General features: G+C 27.9%; 1 protein-coding gene across 1 annotated transcript; it reads left to right on the top strand.

The window, feature by feature from the left end:
* The first annotated feature begins 865 nt into the window (after positions 1-865).
* On the top strand, positions 866-11,860 carry LOC135930127 (uncharacterized). The gene is made up of 4 exons (XM_065466913.1): positions 866-1,045; positions 2,732-2,832; positions 8,807-8,908; positions 10,823-11,860. The coding sequence occupies exons 1-4, from the start codon at positions 889-891 to the stop codon at positions 11,858-11,860; spliced, it is 1,398 nt and encodes a 465-aa protein (XP_065322985.1). The 5' UTR covers positions 866-888.
* The last annotated feature ends 8,599 nt before the right edge of the window (positions 11,861-20,459 follow it).

Genomic DNA, 20,459 nt, shown 5'->3' with positions numbered 1-20,459 from the left:
TTTAAGGTCTTTATACTCAATGGTTAAAAAGTTATTCGCGTTAACATTGTTACCCCGTCAATCGCTTTACCCCGGTCTCCCCCACTAGGAAACTATTTTTTTTGGAGAAAAAAAATATCTGACTTGACCCGGTGAGTGACTTATATTTATAATTTATATAAACTAAAAGTATAAAGTTCAAAAATTCAACGCAAATTTTATGAAATTCGCAAGGTTCGGCACTCTATACATGTTAAATTTGATATTTTCCCGTCAAATCAAACTTTATCAAATTTAAAAAAAATTGACAATCGCAAATAATTTAAAATTGAGAAATTTCCCAATCCCCATGTATTTCATTACCCCGTTATGACATCATAATAACGGTAATGAATTAACTTGTCTCCTATAATAAAATTAAAAAACCCGTAAAAATTAAATATAATTACAAGAAAGGATCAAATTAAATTTTGGCAGATAAAATGCATCATAACCCTACCATTGAAAGTCAAACTATGTAGGGACATAATAACTTAGGTTAAATATATAAGCGATGTTTATTTCTCATTTTTATGATAATAACTAGATTGGGGTTCGGTTCGGAACTATAACCCTGTTTAACCTTTCTTATATCCCCCACCCCCTCCCCTCACTCACAAATAAAACTAAACCAGAAACAAACAACTACCCCCTTTTTTTACCATTAAAAAATATTTCCAAATATTCAAAAATAATTTTTAATTTGACAAAAAACAATATATATTTAATATATATATATGAAAAATAAATAAAATAAAATTGTGCTATTAAATATTATTATAAAATTAATTTTTGGAAAAAAAAGACAAAATATTAAATATTATTTTTAAATTTTTTTTTAGTAAAAGTGATTTTATTTTAAGAAAAATAATGTTTTATTATCCTTATAACTGGGAATCATTGGGTGACAAAAATAGCCACGCATCGTTGATTACCGGATTTGGTTCAACCTCTACTATTTCTTTGGCCAACAATAATTTATTTCCATATAATATTCACGCCTTCAACCCTTATTCTACGGCGAAATGTAATTTAAAAATAGATATTACTTAATTTAAAGAAAAATATATTTTAAAAATAAGAATACAAAAAGAACAAATCTTTTTTTTTAAATAACAAATTAGTCATTAATAATTTAAATTTAAAGAGGAAAAATTATTAATTTATAATTTAGAGTATTTATACTAAAATTAGTGTTGTTAAACTTACTAACTTTAGTTAACTATAAACTAGCGTAGCGTATATTTATCCAAAAATCAAATCGAGAATTAACTTAGAAGCTTAATTCAATTTTTTAGGCTTAAAGCTTGACTAAGCCACATTAGTGGTCACAATTAGGTTCTTTAATAACACTAACTAAAATTTTTAAGATATGAAATCAATAACCTTTTTACAACGTCAGAGATATAAAAAATCACTTTACCCCGGTCTCTCTCGTATAAAAAATACGTATTTTTACAGATTGTTAAAAAAAACATAAGCCCATGCTTATATTAATAGTAAAATATTGTTTAAAGACATTTTTCTTTAAAAATAGTATATATTATATTCTTGGGCAGTATCGCAAATATTTGTATCTTAAATTACAAAATACTTTGCATTTTTTTTTACTTTTTAAAAAGGTACCTTTTATCTGTATCTTAAATATTTCTTAAAAAAATGAGTATCTGTATTTTTAACTATTTAATAAGCAAAAGATACAGATTCTATGAATTATGTTCATTATTTTTTGATATATTTAAAAGGTTAAATATTGTGTTAAACTATTAAACATTTTTTAAAACCCAAAAATAATTATCAAGATACACATTAAACAGCTTTTTTTAAAAAAGTATAACACTATTTTGCCCTCTTAAGCCCTAGCCCAGTTGAACAGCTATCTAGCTTTTCAAAACTTGTCAATAGGAACAAATAAGCATAGATTGTTAGATAAATTATTTTAGAAATTAATTATATTAAAAAATAAATATTATTTATAAAATTTTTAATATAGTATACATAGGTATTTTTTTATACGAATTATCACATTGTTTTAATAAATTGCTTTTATAAAATTTATAAACAATTTTTTTTTAAAGTAAAATTAATATAAATGAAGTATTTTGTGTCAAGTATTATGTCTTAATCTTTTAACACAATATCCAAAAATATTAGGTTTCACATTATATGTCAATTTTTATTAAATATCTTTTTGCAGTATCTGTATCTAGATATATTTTCAAATTTTTTAACCAAGTATCTGAATCTTGTATTTTTTCGAAGTTTTTGAAAAATATTTTATGTATTTTTATCTTATATATTTTTTCTTAAAAAAAATTGCCCACCCCTAATTACAGTTCTCAGTTGGTCATATTTTCAATCAATAAGCTCCGCATATGGTTTATTTCTAAGCAACTGTATCTTGCATCTTATTGAACTCTTTGAAAAGTATTATGTATCTCTATATTAAATATTCTTTAAAAAAAATTTGATCATCCCTAATCACCGTTCTCAGTTTCTCATATCTGCATTCAATATGCTCCTTGTATAGTTTTTTTGAAGAGAAAAAAATAAATAAAATGCCTATACATTATAAAATTTTGCACATGTTTAGGTACATAATCCTTTTATGGCTCGAACCAGCCCCTATTATTAAAAATTATATCTATTTATTTTTTTATGTAAAATTATTATACAATGAATGCTATCAATTGACATTTTTTAAAATCCTTAGACAACGAAATTCATCATCGAGTTATTCCTAACGGTGTGAACGACGAGAATTTTGCTAGACGAAAGCAGAGAAGAAATCGTACTACTTTCAGCTTATATCAAGTTAAAAAAAATTTCAAATAAAGATTTTTTTTCTATAAATATATATAAGATTTATTTAAAGGCCCATTTTAACTTTCTTATTTGGATCTCGTTTCAGTTTAACTTACTTCTAAGCCTGGATTCGTAGTGGGATCGGATAAGATTTAAACAGTTTGGCGATTTTAAAAATCATGAAATCAATTTATCTTTATTTAAATCAATAATTCTTCGATTTATTATCATAAATAGAATTAAATAGAAAATTAGTATACTATTTAAAAAATATTGATCTCATAAAGAGATTTTAAAAATCGATCAGCTGTTAAATCGAGCTGGATAGGATTATACTATAAATCCAGGCCAAAGCTAATTTACTTTTCTTAAGCAATAATGCATATGAATAAAAAAAAATTAGGACTGTTATTAATTAAAAATAGATTCATAGTAAACCTTTAGATTTTTTAATAGGCCTTCGGTCGGAATTGACCGGACCGACCCGGCCACTTTAAACAAAGTATAAATATATCAGAGTTCAAGTAAAGTAAATCAACTGTAACTTAGAGTGGTCAAATAAACCTGTTTCCTCTAGCAACTCTCAAATTATCTTAGACTGTTGGGAGAAATCAAGGCTCTCTAACACAGAGACGGAGAAGGGGTGAATCATTTCTGCCATTAAGATGTAGGGAGTAACTCAAGGGGGAGGAGTGAGGGATACTTTCTTATTCAACATACGTTAGTATCCATTTTTTAATTGAATTATTTTAAATTTTAGCCAAGGAAGGCTTCCATGTCTGGCTATTTCATACTATCTTCCTCTTTCTAATTTCAGCCAAGAACTTGCATTGTCCCACTTTCCCGTACTAAAAGCCCCCCCCCCACTTCCTAGAACAAGGATAATACTCTGTCGGATCGGAGCTTTATTTTGAAATATTTATCGGGATCGGGATGGCTTTTAGATCTCGGCAAAAAATAATTTTCTTAAAATGCTTTTATAAATATTCGTTTTAGTAAAAAAAATTTATATATTCTCCTCTAAATATGAATAATCTTACCTACTCAATATTATTCTTTTTTCGGATTAAATCGGACGGACCCAACCGAACAGATAAAAATTATTTTTATTTTATCCTAGAATCGGATCGGATCTGACCTATAATTTTATCGTTTTTTATTTTTGAGGAATAGGTTAATTTTTTTTTTGCAAAAATTATTTCAAAATCTTGGCTGATAAGGTAAAATTATATTACACACACACATATCTAATTTTGTAAAAAAAAATTTAATAAAAATTTATTCGAAAAAGAAATAAATCAATCACTTTACTAATTGACATTTATTATATTTTAAGCTTTAAAAATATAAGAGTGTATATTCATTTTTATGATATTTATTACCGTATTGATATAACTAAAAAAAACCTACAAACACAAACTAAAACAAATCTAAAATCTACCCAAACAAATCCTAGAAACTTAACCAAACTTTCTAAAAAACGAATCGTCAAGAATTATATGAAATTATCATATCAAAAGACAAATAAAACTACAATATAAATCCAAAAATTTTATTCAAAAGAAAATTCATTTCTTTATACAAAAAATATCCGTAATTTTTATAAAAATTAATTAATTAAAAATATAATAATCCACATATAATATATTACATCTAATCTTTCTATCCAATCAACCTTATTTTAATTGGTTGATTGGCATCTCGCGTAAAAAAAAAATATAAAACGTTCACGTATTTACAAATACGACAATAACTAATATAAAATTTCCCCCATTTACATTGGATCCCCAAATTTCTTCTATTTTTTTATTGGTTCCCGTAGGCAGTGACTCCTACATCGGGATAATAGAAGAAAACAAACGTTTCGTTAAATTTGCAAAGGGGTATTATATACATTTGAAACAATTATATCAAATTACCGTCAGAAAGGATGTTAATTTATCTAATATTAAATATATATTTAATTACATTTATTATCACATTTATCTACTAAGTTATTTTATCAATTAATTTCGATTTCAAGTTGTCCGGCGTAATATTTACTTATTATTTTCAAATTTTTAGCGCCGTAATATTTATCTACCATTTTCAAATTTCTAGTCAAATAATAATTATTTCTGAACTTCTTGTCCAACAGGGAAAAAGAAATTGCAACCTTGTCCAACGAGATAGAGTCTCTGTCATCATTAAGTAACAGCTTTTAAGGAGTTAGAAGAGCCAATTATTTGCTATTACTGAAATATCACAATGGCCCGAAAGAAAATATTTTCTCAGAAGCAAGAAAATTATTGGATTCATTGCTTATTCCAAATTTTATTTCTCATTAGAATGTATTATTTAATTATACATCTATTTTAAGTATTACTTTTCAAAAACATGAGATTGACTTGATTAAGAAGATGAGAATAGCGGAGAGCATTTTAACTCAAGGAAATTAGGGCTAATGTTGATGAAGAATTTCATATTTTATTGTTGAGTCAAGAGCTATACGTATTTAATATTTGTCTCCCTCGACTTGTAGCAAGGGAAGCTCATCGTTAAAACATTAATATAGAATCAGTAGAAGAGTATATCTTAAATACAGATACATTTATAACCCAAATAAATGAATTTTTAATTCATCATGCAGCACTTACTACGCAAATATTACTTCCACAAAAGCTTTCCCAGACTTTTTCAGATGGTGATAGAAAAAAAAATATTTGTTAGATTTTTATTATGAAGATGTTAAAGTATTTTATGATGCCTTACTAGCTGAATAACTATGTTTATAAGATTAACTATGGTTGATATAGTCCCAAAAAATGCTATGGATACTCTGCATTATTTCAAACACATTTTAGATTAAATTCCCAATGTAAAAGGGTTTATAAATTCTTCCCATTAGTAAACTAATGAGAGAACATTCTCTTTTTTAAGAAGAATAACAGAGACATGCAGAAGTATGATTTGACGGGCACGGCCCGGATTTTTTTTAAAGATTTTTACGGCCCGGCCTGGGTTTTTTAAAAAAAATTTCAGGCCTGACCCGGCTTTTTTTAAAAATATTTTAAGCCCGACTCGGCTTTTTTTTAAATAAAATTTTCAGGCCCGGCCCGAATTTTTTAAAAAAAATTATATTTATTTTTGATTTTTATAGCTAATAATAACGATTTCAAATATAGGCTGTTTTAAAAAATACAGCCCGGATTAAGTGTTTCTTTAAAATAATTCAGGCCGGCTTGGGTGTTTTTTTAAAAAAATTTCGGGCCCGACCCGGTATATTTAAAAAAATTAAAATACTGTCAGGCTCGGTGGTCGGGCCTGCAGGTCTTTGAAAAATACCAAGAAGTACAACATCTGAAAGTAGATTGAAAGGTTTGGATTTTTTGAATATTCATAGGCATTTGACGACAAGCAAGGATGAGATAATTGAAAAATTAGCTCAATCACAACGAAGATTGGATTTTACATGTAAATATATAACACAAAATACAATTATTCCTTATAAACATTTTGTGTATTAATTTATATTTCCAACCTTTAAATTTTTATATATATAATTTTAAAGGCTCAAAAAATTCAAATTTCTATTTTGGGTCATTTAAGTCATTACATATAATTTTTTTATAATTCACATTAATTTAAAATTGTGTATTAGAAATAGTTATTAGTCCTAATAAATTTATGCTTGATATTTTTAAAAAACAATAATATTTCTTAAAAAATTTTATTATCCCCCCCCTTCCCCCAGTCTAAATTCCTGCGTAAGCGCCTGTCTATTCACAATTCTTTTTAATATTAATTATATTAATTTTTTTAGTCATTCTCAATTTTGAATATTTTAAAAAATATTTAAAAATATGTTTACAATAATATTATAATTTAAAAATTAACTTATAATTGTAATCTAAATATATTGCAATAATATAAATATATTATAAATGTACTTGAAGTTTAAATATCAGGTGAATTGATTAAAGAATGATATAAATTAATAATTATAAATTTACGGGAAAAATCAATTCAATTCATACAGAAATTAATATATTTAAGAAGGATTTATATATTATATATATATATATATATATCAAAATCTTGAATATAAATGAGAAAAAATAGGTATACATTTTATTTATTAAATTGAGAAAGATGATTATAAACAATGAAGAGAAGGAGGAAAAAATCTAAATCATTCTGACTGCTCAGGAAGTGAACCCATGAAGCATATGACATTGGATTTTATAATCTGAATTTCTATGCCCTGACGTAAATCTTTTTCTTAAAATTGTTAGAAATTTTGATTATATTTAATATCATTTTTGTGCAATCAAGAACGATTTTATATTATTTAAAATAATATAATTTTATGGGGAGTATTTTTCCTCAATCATTGGGGTATAGGAGGCACTTTTCGAGTACTAAAGAACTTTAGATTTAAAACCTATTGAAGGTATTTAGTTTTTTTTCTAAATTTTTTTAATCACACCCCGTCTTGGTAAACAGTTGTTTTTTAACGATAAAGAGCTAATTTTTGAGTTTTTTGATGAATATATATTATTAAATGGATTTAGAGAATTCATAGATAAAATTTATGATTACACGTAATTCGGGACATAAAATTTTCCGCCCAGCGGCAACATTTCAGCCTGGCGCAGCGACAAGTTGATGCAGCGATAATTCGGCGAGGCGAAAATTCGCCACTATGAAACTTTTAGTTCATTTTTATTTTCAAAAGTCTTTCAAAGAAGTATATTACTTATAGTCCCAATAAACAAGAATTAAATTTGGTAAAACGAAAATATTTCTATAGATGCAATAATATTTGGGAATATATATGTCCAAAGATGGTTACAATTTACAATTAATTTAGAAAATAAAATATTGACCTATAAATATTTTTTTAGTCTAAGACAGACAAGATACCCATTTAGATTTATATTTTAAAATATATATACTATATTTATATTTTCTATATCTATTTTATGAATACAAATAAATAAAAATTGTGTTAATTAGTTTTAGCTTTTTATTATAAAAATAATTTATTAATTCGAATCAAAACAAGTTATAATATACAGCACCAAATTGTCGTCGAATTCGCACAGAATTGACATGATACCAAAATTTCCATCACAGAAAATTTAAGAAATTATATTTTTATTTTAAACGCAAGTTATACAAGATATAAGCCTCAAAAACCCCCAAAACCCCAAAAGAAGCTTTTGTCCCGCAAAGAGGAATGTTTATCAAGATGGGGCTTTATAGTCATTTATTTTATATAAAATCAAAAGAACTATTTTATTTTTTTTATAATGACATATAACAATAAATTTTTTGGGATAGAGGGGTCGGGGATGTTAATTAGGCTAAATTAATATTTACGAAAACATGTAAATTTGTCTTGGAAGGATTTATCCACATCCCCACCTGTTTGGCAAGTTCTTCTGACACGGAAAGGGGGGGGGGAGTGCAATAAAATAAATTCAATGGCAAAGAGTCAGACAAGTTCTAAAAAAACGTTAACCTCAATTTAAAATATATTTTGGCTGCTTTCAAAATAAATTTAGGCATTGCGAATTAATAATTTTTGTGAAGTATAAATTATTATAATTTATTAGGAGTTCTTCCTCATCATGATAACCCCAAAATGATAGGGTCCTTAAAATGTGTCCTATTTTTCTAGACGACTCGTCTTTGGAATATATCAACAAAAATTTTCTTATTCAGCATATCCTTACGGATTTGCCAAATCTAAGTCAGTCGTGGCCTGTCTCTATGTCCTGAAACTTCAATCAAGAAATTGCCTATTTACGTTAGTTGAGTCAGTCTTTGACACATGTTACTACGCCCATATTCTTTCTCAAGTTTTTGGTCATTTCAGATTGGCTTATAAAAATTAATAATCTTATTTATTTTTTTTTAAATGGGGCAAATTGTAAAATAAAATTACATATCATAAATTTAAAATAATTTATGAAAACGATTATTTAAAAAAAAATAGATTGAAGAACTCGAAAACATATTCGCCATCACACATTATCCAGACGTGTTTACCAGAGAAGATTTAGCCATGAGAATTAACCTGACTGAAGCCAGAGTTCAGGTTTTTAAAAATTATTAACCTTCCATAATTTTTTTCTTTTTTTTCAGTTTCATTTATTATAATTAACGCCCTCTAATCAGTGTCCGTATTATGTAACAATACCATTAACATATCTAATTTAGAATTTTCGTAAAAAATTGGAAAAACATTTTTGGTAGTAAGATACATTTAAAAAAATATTGTTTATAATGATATAAATTTAAGATTAGGATAGAAAATCCTATGAGTTTAGGAAATAGGAATTTCAGAATTTCCTTCTGCAGTATGTGTTGATTCATAGGCGTAGCCAAAAATTTTCTAGGCGGGGAGAAGATGGTGGCATTATTAGGTGAGATTTTTTTCCATAAACTTATTGTAAGTCTTTGTCTATGTTAGATATTTATAAAAATAATTTATTTTTTTTTAAAATTATATAAATAACTTTTTTAAATGGAATTATAGTCGTTATTCTAAAAATTATTAACATCGACTGATTTTTTTTTTCAAATTCTTGTTTATTTTATTTAAATATATTAAATGCATCTTTGTAGCTTAAAATAATATTTTCAAGAAGAGACATATTTATTAAGTAGAGATTTTCCCTTAGTTCCCCCCACCCCCAGGCTAAGCCCATGTGTCGATTATACTCATAGGGAAGAGGGAGCGGGAGGAGTGTAGGGGGACATGATTGCTTTGATATATCATGCAATCATTCGGAAGCAACATCATAAAATCCCATTATTTAGATTAATTACTTAAATCAAGGTAAGGCAAAATAAAAGAAACCTTTTTAAAAACAAATACATTAAATATATTTTATCCATAACAAGTGATAATTATAATTATTTAATTATGTAATCAATCATTTAAATGATTACGTCTCGGAAATAGAGAAGGTCAAACTATCGCCCTTCATGGGCCTGCACACTTCAAGATATGCAGTCCTATGTATGGACCAATTCAGTTTATGAGAATATACGGATTGATTATAAAAAAATTATGCTTTATTACAGTTTAAGAAGAAACATCTGAATAAAAGAAAAAAAATAATAATAGAGCCACATATCATCCAATGCAGCCTTTTCCAAGCTCAAATTAAAAAATAGAGAATATCCTTCCTGCTTACAATTTATTTTAATTAACATCCACTTAATTAACCTTTCAATAATCTGGGGAAAAAATAACCTATAGACCCCACCAGAGCAAAATGAGATAATTATAATAATTTAAAAAAATAAATTTTTAAAAAAATTATCAATTTACTCTGGTGGGGTCTCAAAAACAGTCACAAAATGCTTATATCTTTTACACCACTCAACCTAAATAGAAGAAATATGGAATATATATTTTAAGAGATATTTGATGATACTGAAGATTCCAAATCATAATAATTTTTATATGTAATATTAATTCTAGCATGCCCGGGGTCCCATAAACCCCATAGGAGTATTGCAGGCTTAATAATTATCTATATTATAAAGTCAGTCAATCGCGATTTTACCAGATGAGCAAAAATCAACGTTTGTATTATACTCTGAATCCGTAAGTTTGACCCCCCCCCCATATTCCCTATGGCGCGAAACCAAGCCAAAATTTTTCAGATTTTTGTTGCGAGGGATCCCAAGGTTTTTGTGGCCCTCATCTGATTGTAGTATGTAAAAATTTAAAAAGGTGGCGTAGATTTAATTACCAAAAAAAAATAGAATTGGCCTTGTTGTAAAATGAGCTAACAACGAGTCCCCTTGTTATAATACATGGGAATGGGGGGGGGGGAGGGCATTTAACCTTCCATAACTTGCCATATGCCTGTTAGGAATTTTATAAAAATCTTAGGATCAATTTAAAGTGTATTAGTATTAGTATTAAATACTAATGAACAGCAATAGTATGGTTTATTATACTTTTTTTTCTTCTATTTATTATAATACAATATAGGTTTGGTTTCAAAACAGGCGGGCTAAATGGCGTAAAACCGAAAAAAACAAAAAACAAACCATGGATTTTGTTCTAAACGACGAAACGTCTTTGAAAGGTAACCTGAGCGAGACGGAAGTTACTGACATCTCAAAATGTGAAGATACTATACCTTTCGAAAATGATATTCGACCTTTGAAGAACTCCGACCATTCGATATTCGCTCCTAAAAAGTGTGAAGATATCGATAACTTTAATTCAACTTTATCTCCTTTGTCCAAAGAATATGATGATATGTGTGATAATACCTACAAGCAGCAATTCACAATCTCCGACAATATCATATCCTACAGTGACATGTTCATTAAAAAGAAATCTGAGGAAACCGACTTTAGGAATAAAGTATATTCAACTGTGTCTAATTGCGCAAGTAAACAGTTAGGATCGGGAGAATCGAATATCGTAAATTATCAATCAACTGATAATATCTCCCCGTACCCTCTTCGAACTAAGAGCCTAGCTCTTTCAAACAATTTTTCCATATCTAAATTAACAAACGAAAATTTGCTTTCGGCTGCGAATTATTGGCTTTATTACCCTTCCAAAATTAGTGGATCAAATTCATGGGCTAATACGATATTACCCCGCCATTATTTTCCCCCAACTTACCATTCCTATTTGGGCACTAATTACGATCATATGTTACAAATGATGAACTCAGGGATAAATTGTAATAAACCCGTTAAAAAAATCAAAGCGGTGAAGACTGATGCAATTGGTAATTTTGAAAACAGGAAAGGTACTTTGAAACATAAAATAATCAATCCAATCTCAACATACTATAATAAAAATTGTTTAAATACAATGGATTACCAAGAAGGTCTTTATAGAACAAACCTGAACTATTTTAACCATAGTTTGTGCTCTAAATCCAATAATTATTTTTCGGGATATCAAAATGGATCCCTCTACAAAGGCAAAAAAAAATTCTTACGACCCTGGAAGATAGTTGAAAAGGACAAAAATTCCATCAAAATCAAAGGAGAAAAATCAGATTGAGACTATGTTATCTATGCGTTAAAATTGTTTGCTATAATTATATATATATTTTATCTTATTATGATTACACAAGTTGTTTAATATAAATCCTAGTGAAATAACTTTAATTTGATGATCTATTAGAAAAACAAATAGTGCTTAATTATATATCTATATTTTTGGTGATAATATCTTTATAAAATATATTTATTTTAAAAAGATCTTTTCAGTTTTCTTTTACTTTGGTTGTTATAATAAAAAAATATGTATTTTAAATCAATCACCCAATTTTAAAATTAAAACTAATAATAATCTCAAAAAATAAGTAGATTTATTTCCTTCTAATCGTTCAAAGATTTTTTCTTGGTTAAAAATCTAACATGGTGGCCAAAATTTCAAAATGACGGCTAATATATTATCAAATGGTAAGTTATTTATAGAATATCAATAATATGATAAACGTCTTAGTTATCGTAATCAGTGAGGTAGCTAAGAATTTTCTTCGGGGATGAGATCCATCATACCTCTAAAATCCTAGGGGTGGGGGAAGGGGCTATATCTTGACCTTCCTTTATTGGGCCTTCAGCCTTTTTACTCGGTCTTCGGCTAGGTTTATCTTAAAAATCATGTTTCTTTATATATTTTTTTTACAAAATTTTTTGTAATTAAAATTGTTCATTTTAATTAAATTTACATAAAATTCTACATTTAATAATTTTTATTACAGATTAACATTTTAAATTGTTGTTAACTAACCCTAACAAATCTTAACACTTTAAAATTACTCCAATTAAAACATGCCCAAGGTTCTTATACAATACCCCCTGTCAATACGCTTCATACCCCTCCATCTAATTTCACAGAAAGGTATCATATGCCATCAATTCATTTAAAAAAGATTCAGCAGGAGGACTTTCGACCAATCTGTTTACAAGATCTCTTAAAACACACCATCCCATCAAGTAAACGCTTACTAGACCAACCTTTTAAACAAAATTTTTAACGGAGACCCCACCCGATGTTAGGCCCGTTTTATTTGGGACAGATCTAATAACTTTAAACAAAAAGATGGTGGCATACGACCAATTGCTGCCGGCCTGTAGAATAGGAATAAAAATAGTAAATACCGAATTAAAGCAAATCTCAGTACATTTTTACAACCCCGCCAACTAGTTATGGGGCAAAGAATGGTTGTGCCACCGTCTCCCACTCCACTCGTATTATCTCGAAAATGCGGATAACCTATACATTTTAAAACTTGATTTTAATAACACCTTTAATAGTAACCATAGAAATTTATTCATCTTTCTTTCTTTCTTTCTCTTTCTTTCTTTCTTTCTTTCTTTCTTTCTTTCTTTCTTTCTTTCTTTCTTTCTTTCTTTCTTTCTTTCTTTCTTTCTTTCTTTCTTTCTTTCTTTCAGCTTTCATTCAAGTTTATCCCCAACATACACAATTCATTTTAAACTGCTATATCAGATCTCAAATTTGACAAAAATATTATCCAATCACAACAGGGCATTCAAAAAGGTAATCCAGGGATACAAAGAATAGCGGCTGATGCTTAAAACTTGACTAAACATCTGGTACCTAGATGATGGCACGGTTGCAGCGAAATAATTAAGGTGCCGATTATAATCAAAAAATTAAAACCATTCACAGGACTATCACTTAATACCAGTAAATGCGAACTTTTCTTTCCATCCATATTATCCCCCAAAAGAGAATTTCCTTTCATACATATTTATAGATCCTAACTCACACACCTTGACGCCTCCATTGGAGGATGTGAGCAGTTAGCTCCTTTTTAAACAATTTTATATCAACAATACAAGATCTATAGCCCTTACTCTTATTGCTCCTACCTCATCATTCAATTTTCCTAGTAAAAAATTTCCTTTATATGCCTAATATCCTTTATGCATTCAGATCTACAGCAGTCATCATACATCTTGATCAATTATTCTCTTAAAAACATAATTAAGGACTGTTAAGAATAAGTTTTGAACATCAAATTATCACCCTTATATCATCGATGCAAGCTTCCCTTTCTTCCAAAACTGGGGATATAGGAATCCGATCCTCAATTTCTTTATGACTAGCATCTTTCATTTCATCCTGCCTTTCTTCCAACGAGCTTATAACAAAATAATTTTCTTACCAGACCAATATCTCCAAACAGCTTATTACCCAACACACTTCTCCCAATAATCGTCCTCCAAAAAGATTGGAACTCTCACTGAGCATGTTCCGTTAATTTTATCCTTCCCAACCTGCAAACAGAGGAACTTATCAATTTTCATTTTTTAAAAATTCAAAATGGAAACGAACGTCTAAAGGTAATCCCCAATCAATTAGATACATACCACTCTCTCGAAAAACTAAGGATATCATTAGGACTCAGTCCTAACATCTATATCGTCACACCACACACATGCACTCACTGCAACACTCAGGTATGAAGTAAAGGGCATCACTCCTTACACTGAAAATTTTATAAGAGCAGACACCCCCGTCACCGGACAATTAACAACTTAATCTACAAGGAGCTTCTATCAGTCAACATTCCTTCAATCAGTCGGATTAAATACCTGTAACAATAAAAGACCAGGGACGGCGTCATTCTTACATGAGATTATGTATAGATGCGTTGGCAAAATCGAACTCACAATACACATCCATTGTGCCCCATAATTATCCAAATGTAAAAAATATTTACAATTATAAAATGTATGTTATCTAACCTTTGTTACTATCATACTACCACATTATAGAACTTCGAAGAAGTTGCAATTATATTTTTAAAATTTTGGGTAAAAAGTTAACAACAATCACTGGAGATCCTAAATTTATATCTCAGTCAAAGATTATTTCTTGAGATATGTAGATCTAATATTATCTCCATCTTAGACTCTATGCTTGACAAAATAATTTTTAACCCCTCTCTCTATCGTTTTTTTAAAATAATTTAGTTTATATAATTTTAAATATATATTTTTTAATACGTTTTGAATATTTGAAATTGAAAATTTAAGTAAATAAATAAAATATACAAAATTTATAAGTTAAATTTAATATAACTAATTAAAAAAAAAGGAGATAATTTCCCTCGGTCTAGGAATATATGTAATATTTTATATTAAAGCAAATATATATAGTTTTATACATTCCTCTAAAAAAAATTCAAAAGGCTTGAGCAATAAATTATATTTAAATTACCTTTGCCTGATTTGATATAGCTTGTCCTGGCTTTGGATTAGATTGTCATAGTAGGTATTATCTTGATCATTCGTTGCGGCATGTCTCCTGGATTTATCGGCTCGGTACGACTTCTCCACTATTGATCGGGTTCTGGTTATATCATATCGTTCAAACTTAATTAGCATGATACTGTTTGGTTTTATCCTAATTGATTTGCTTGGTTTGGTATTGCATGACCGGCTCGGTACAGTGTATCCTGACTTGACACGGTATTGCTTGTCCGTCCTGAAATGTTCGGTTTATGTTATATATTTTTTTGAAAATCCAGTTAAATTAATCACTAATTATATTCATGATGATGCTCATCTAGGCCCTTAGCAAATTTATTTGTTTTCGTAAAAATAAATAAAATATATACTTGATAATTTACTTTGAACTTTTATTAAATTCAGTAACATCAATTTTTTTAGCTCCCTGAGAAGATAGAGGCTAGTGATGCCACTGGTACATATCCCTTTCTATCTCAATCTTTCATTATATTTGTATTCCTTTACTTGTTAAGTAATTCGAGTTGAAAATTTTTCGTTTGAAATATTTTAAAATGATTTTTTTTCGCAAGAAATTTAGGAAAATCATTTATAAACGATTGTTGTTTTTAATGAAGTTGAGATAATGATTTTTATGCCTTTTGATAAAATTTTATTGTTGTAAATATAGTTTAAGAATATGAATAATATAATTATATACTTCATGAAAATCTTTCTACCAGGTCATAATCATAGCTAAGATTTCCTTAGTGGAAGGTAGGAGCTTCCCTCCATTAAAATTAACCTTTATTTCTTTTTAAAAAAATTATTGAGAGTTACTTTTATTAGCATGCTATGTTAAAAGCAAATATGCCAAGGGAAAGGAAAAGCTCCATTTTCCTCCTTTGGCTCCGCCTGTGTAACTTATTAACAAAAAATAATAAGATGAGTCTAAAACAAAGCCACAAACGGAGGAGCAAAGTATATATATTGCTTTTTTTTCCAGGGAGTATAAGTCTATTACAGGCAGATTTTTGTCAATAAGCAACCATTCTTTGCGTTAAAAATTAGGTAATGTAAATAAATAGCAGTTAGAAATAGTTCATGAGGAGCTTGAAATAGACTTGGAAAATTGGGCAAATGTAATGGAGAAACATCTACAATTTACCAGCTTACATGAGCCAGGTGTATTTGATCGAAGACTTTGGTGAGCCTAAAAAATAAAATCAACTTGCCATAAGGAACACATCTTTAGACCAATGATGATGATGATAAAAAGTTGCTGAAGTTGTATTTTGAAGCAATCATTATTTCAAGATTAGAATAAAGGGATTCAATTTCTTTCTATTTTTATAGATTAAGATTAATATCATAAATAGAAGGTATTGTTGAATACTATCCATAAAAATTTAATATGATCTTTTATTCTATTGAAATATAATTTCGTCGAACAGTATTCTGCAATTTTTTATTTAAACTTTCTCTCTTTGCTAGCAATATTTTTGATGGGGGGAATATTTGAAGGCATCTTTAATGGAAATTTTTAGCGTATGAACAGCATTTTGATTTAATACTTCTATCAAAAACATTATCATAAAGAATAGAAATCCGAATCATTTACATCAGAATTAAATATAGAAAAAAGTCAATGTCGTCATTCTCATCATAATCAAAACGAATAAGTTTACATTTAAAATAGATATGCTTATTAAATCGATTTCAAGCATGAAATATTGCATATTAAGAGTATCTAGTCATATTTAAAATATAAACAATCCAAATTAAAATGATTATTTGGAACCCAAAGTTTTTTAAAAAATTTCAGGTTCTTGTTTGAATGTCCATTGGCATGAACATAATTTCCAAATAAGGGGGAAGGGGAAGTACAATTTTTTTGAGGAGGGGGCGGGTATGGTAAATACTTAGGTAAAATGAGATTAATATAAAGAGGAGTGACTTGTAAAAGTTAAAGTAGGACACACAAAAATATATTTTTTATTATATACCGAGTGATGCCAAAAAAATATAGTGTTTTACAATCTTTATAACCCTGCAATCACAATTAGTGCGAATTCACGGCGAAATATAAAAAAATAAATGTAAGATTATTGTATTTATATCATATTTTGTATTCGCAAGCATTTACCCTAACTGTGAATGCAAAATAACGCAAAACCCCTTGTTTTTAAAAATAAATTTTTATTAAATGGGGGTCCATGGAACTTAATATCCTCAAATTTTTTTCAATTGATCAAGTCTATTTTGGAGAATAGTGGTAAAATATCCTAAAATTTTACAAATAAATAGCTTAAAGACCCACTTACTTTTATTTCAAAAGCGGGCTAGATAAATTCCCATTGTGGTGGACTATAGCCCGGTGCTCGCCTTTTAAAAAAAATGTTTCCTTCATGATAAATTATAACCCAACAAAAGGTTATTAAAACAAATCTGAAAGCGCTATTTATTAAAACCTAACAAAATATGACGATAATTCTTTTTTATAAATTGGAAGTATTATCAAAAGAAGATCTTAATGATTGAGTGAAAAATTGGAATACACTAAATGTGATTCATGAATTCCTAGAAAAAAATGTATTTAATAGAGTTCAATGAGCTATAAAGCGACTTCGAGACACCGAATTTATATAACAAGAAAAGGAATGGTAGGCCTATATCTACCAAAACAGTTTTGAATATACGCTGAAGAAAATTCCTTATATCTCAAAGTATTGCTGTTGCTCACTAATCTGAAGGAATTTTGGCTAGTTATTTATTCATATCAAATAAATGTGTTCAATATATTCAAAACTAACAGGGTTAAAATATTATAAGCTCTTAAAAATGTCCAATTAAACTGATGCGTCTAAAAAGAAAGAAAATATCTGCTGTCAAAATTTGGCATGCCAAATTTAGGGAATCAAATGTTGATGGTGTTTCAGGATTATATTAATTTTTCTTTGCAGATTCAAGTAAATCGTTAAATAGATCGTAAAAATATTTTCCTTTCTCGGCTTTATCATGGGGCCCGGTATTTTCAGGAATTTGCGACGTATCTTTCTAAAAAACGAATGTTTTTTTTTAATTCGCGTAAAAAGGGATAAATTTTATGTTTATGAAATTAATCATACAAAAGAACCTTTACCACACCTAAGTACTTGCCAATGAAATATGATCTAAACCTTAGACAACGCTTTCTTCTTCTGTGTAACCCTTAATTTCCTCTGTAAAATTTAAGTTAGCCTTTGAAGTGGAAGAAGAGATTGTTCGTTGTTACACAAGAAAGTGGGGGACCAATCCAATATATATTTGTTAATTATATTCATGTATTTTGATAATTATATAATTGTATTTTAATTAAAATTTAAGAGTATATAATTGTGTCTTATGTATTTCTCCTTAAGGAAAATTTTTAAAAAGCGAGCGTCCAACTAAAGTACAACACTATAAGAACCCACCTGGTCTCTTTTTGAAAAATAAATTTGAGAGTTCTGAGGCACTCTCTGTCAAATATTACCATTTTAACAACTAGTTCAAATTCTAAATAATTTTGAGAACAATATATTAGTGTCACTTGGTTTACCTAATATAAAATAAATGAATTCTAACCCATATCTGTTTATATCTCCTATCCTAGGTTTACTGCTTTAGTAAGCTGATTAAGTAAAAAAAATAATAATTTCCACATCTGGAGATGTATCGAAGTTTGCTGCGGTGCTTTTACTAATTACTACTGGTCTGTAATATTTTGAGCCACTACACTAGCTACCATTCAAAAAATAAGGATTTTATTTGTATATATTATATTGCGACGGTGTTTAAAAAAGATTAAAAATTTTGTTTAATTTAATCTTATATTATGCCATGTATAGCACACAAATCTCCCCGAAATTTGTACTATATTAATAACAATATAATTTAGAGTTTGTATATGCTTATAAAGATTTTTATAAACCTGATTTTGACCCCATAATTTATAGTTCGTTTAATTTGAAAATATTTGCAATAATTATTAAAGTTTATAAAATATGGTATCCCGTCTTTACAGAGAATCTTTTATAGAGAATGCAAATATAAAGAAACTTTTACAGAGAATCTCATTTATAGAGAATGATTTTGTAGAGAATATCGTTTATAGAGATTGATTTTATAGAGAATTTATTTTATAGAGAAACTTTTAAAGAGAAAACAATTTTAGAGAATGTCGTTTATAGAAAATCTCATTTATAGAGAATGATTTTGTAGAGAATATCGTTTATAGAGATTGATTTTATAGAGAATTTATTTTATAGAGAAACTTTTAAAGAGAAAACAATTATAGAGAATGTCGTTTATAGAGAATCTAATTTATAGAGAATGATTTTGTAGAGAATTTCGTTTATAGAGAATGATTTTATAGAGAATGATTTTATAGAGAATTTATTTTATAGAGAAACTTTTAAAGAGAAAACAATTATATAGAATGTCGTTTATAGAGAATGATTTTATAGAGAATGATTTTATAGAGAATATTTTACAGAGAATTGTTTTACAGAGAATTATTTTATAGAGAATATTTTACAGAGAATTGTTTTAGAGAGAATTATTTTATAGAGAAGGATTTTATAGAGAATAATTTTATAGAATTTTATAGAGAATGATTTTATAGAAAATGAATTAAGTATTATTTTAGAAATAAATTTTCTCAAAAAAGCCAGATGCCGTCATATAAATTCTCGGAACCCTTGAATAGAAAAAGGAAAAAAATAATCATAAAAAAAATTATTCACGTTCCTGATTTGTATTGCTTATGAATAATTATGATAATATTTTTGAGTTTCCTCTTGTTATTTTTTTTAAAATACGCTGAACAATTAGAAGTAGTAATACTAAAATTATGAAAATGTTTCCTTCTTTATCAGTTTCTATTAGTGCTTTGCTTTAACTAGTAGAGTAGCCATTTAAAAAATTAGCAACAAAGCCAGCCTTACGCCAATTGTTTTAGAAAATTTTGTCAATATTTAGTTGCTTTGTGCATTATTTTAATCTGCTTGGCCCGGCCCCTATTTTAAAAAATATATTATCTATTTTTAATTTGCCTAGATAATAATGGTGATTTAAAATATTTGGTTTTAAAATATATGGCCCGGCTCGAGTTTTTAAAAAAAAGCTTTTTTTGACCCGGCCCGTGTATTTAAAAAAATTAAAATACGGCCCGGGTTTAAGATCGGGCCTGTAGGTCTCTGATTTATAGTGCGCTTTTATAATTTCCCTAATAAATCTGATTTTACCAATTCCGAAGAGAATCTACCATGGGAATTCATACGATTGCGCCAAAATATTTTTGTATTTAATAATTTTATTTTGTTCTATTTTTTAATTTTAAATCATAAATTGAGCGCGTTTTATTAAATTTTATA

This window comes from Gordionus sp. m RMFG-2023, chromosome 5 (genome assembly GCF_954871325.1).
Source record: "Gordionus sp. m RMFG-2023 chromosome 5, tfGorSpeb1-WG-v2, whole genome shotgun sequence".
NCBI classification, from domain to species: domain Eukaryota; kingdom Metazoa; phylum Nematomorpha; class Gordioida; order Chordodea; family Parachordodidae; genus Gordionus; species Gordionus sp. m RMFG-2023.
This window is presented reverse-complemented; position numbering and strand designations above follow the sequence as displayed.

Excerpts from the sequence above, each read along its gene's own strand:
- LOC135930127 (XM_065466913.1), top strand. The coding sequence starts at position 889 with ATGTTTTATTATCCTTATAACTGGGAATCATTGGGTGACAAAAATAGC. Across the intron at positions 1,046-2,731 it reads CCCTTATTCTACGGCGAAAT|ACAACGAAATTCATCATCGA; the intron begins GTAATTTAAAAA and ends TAAAATCCTTAG. Across the intron at positions 2,833-8,806 it reads CTACTTTCAGCTTATATCAA|ATTGAAGAACTCGAAAACAT; the intron begins GTTAAAAAAAAT and ends AAAAAAAAATAG.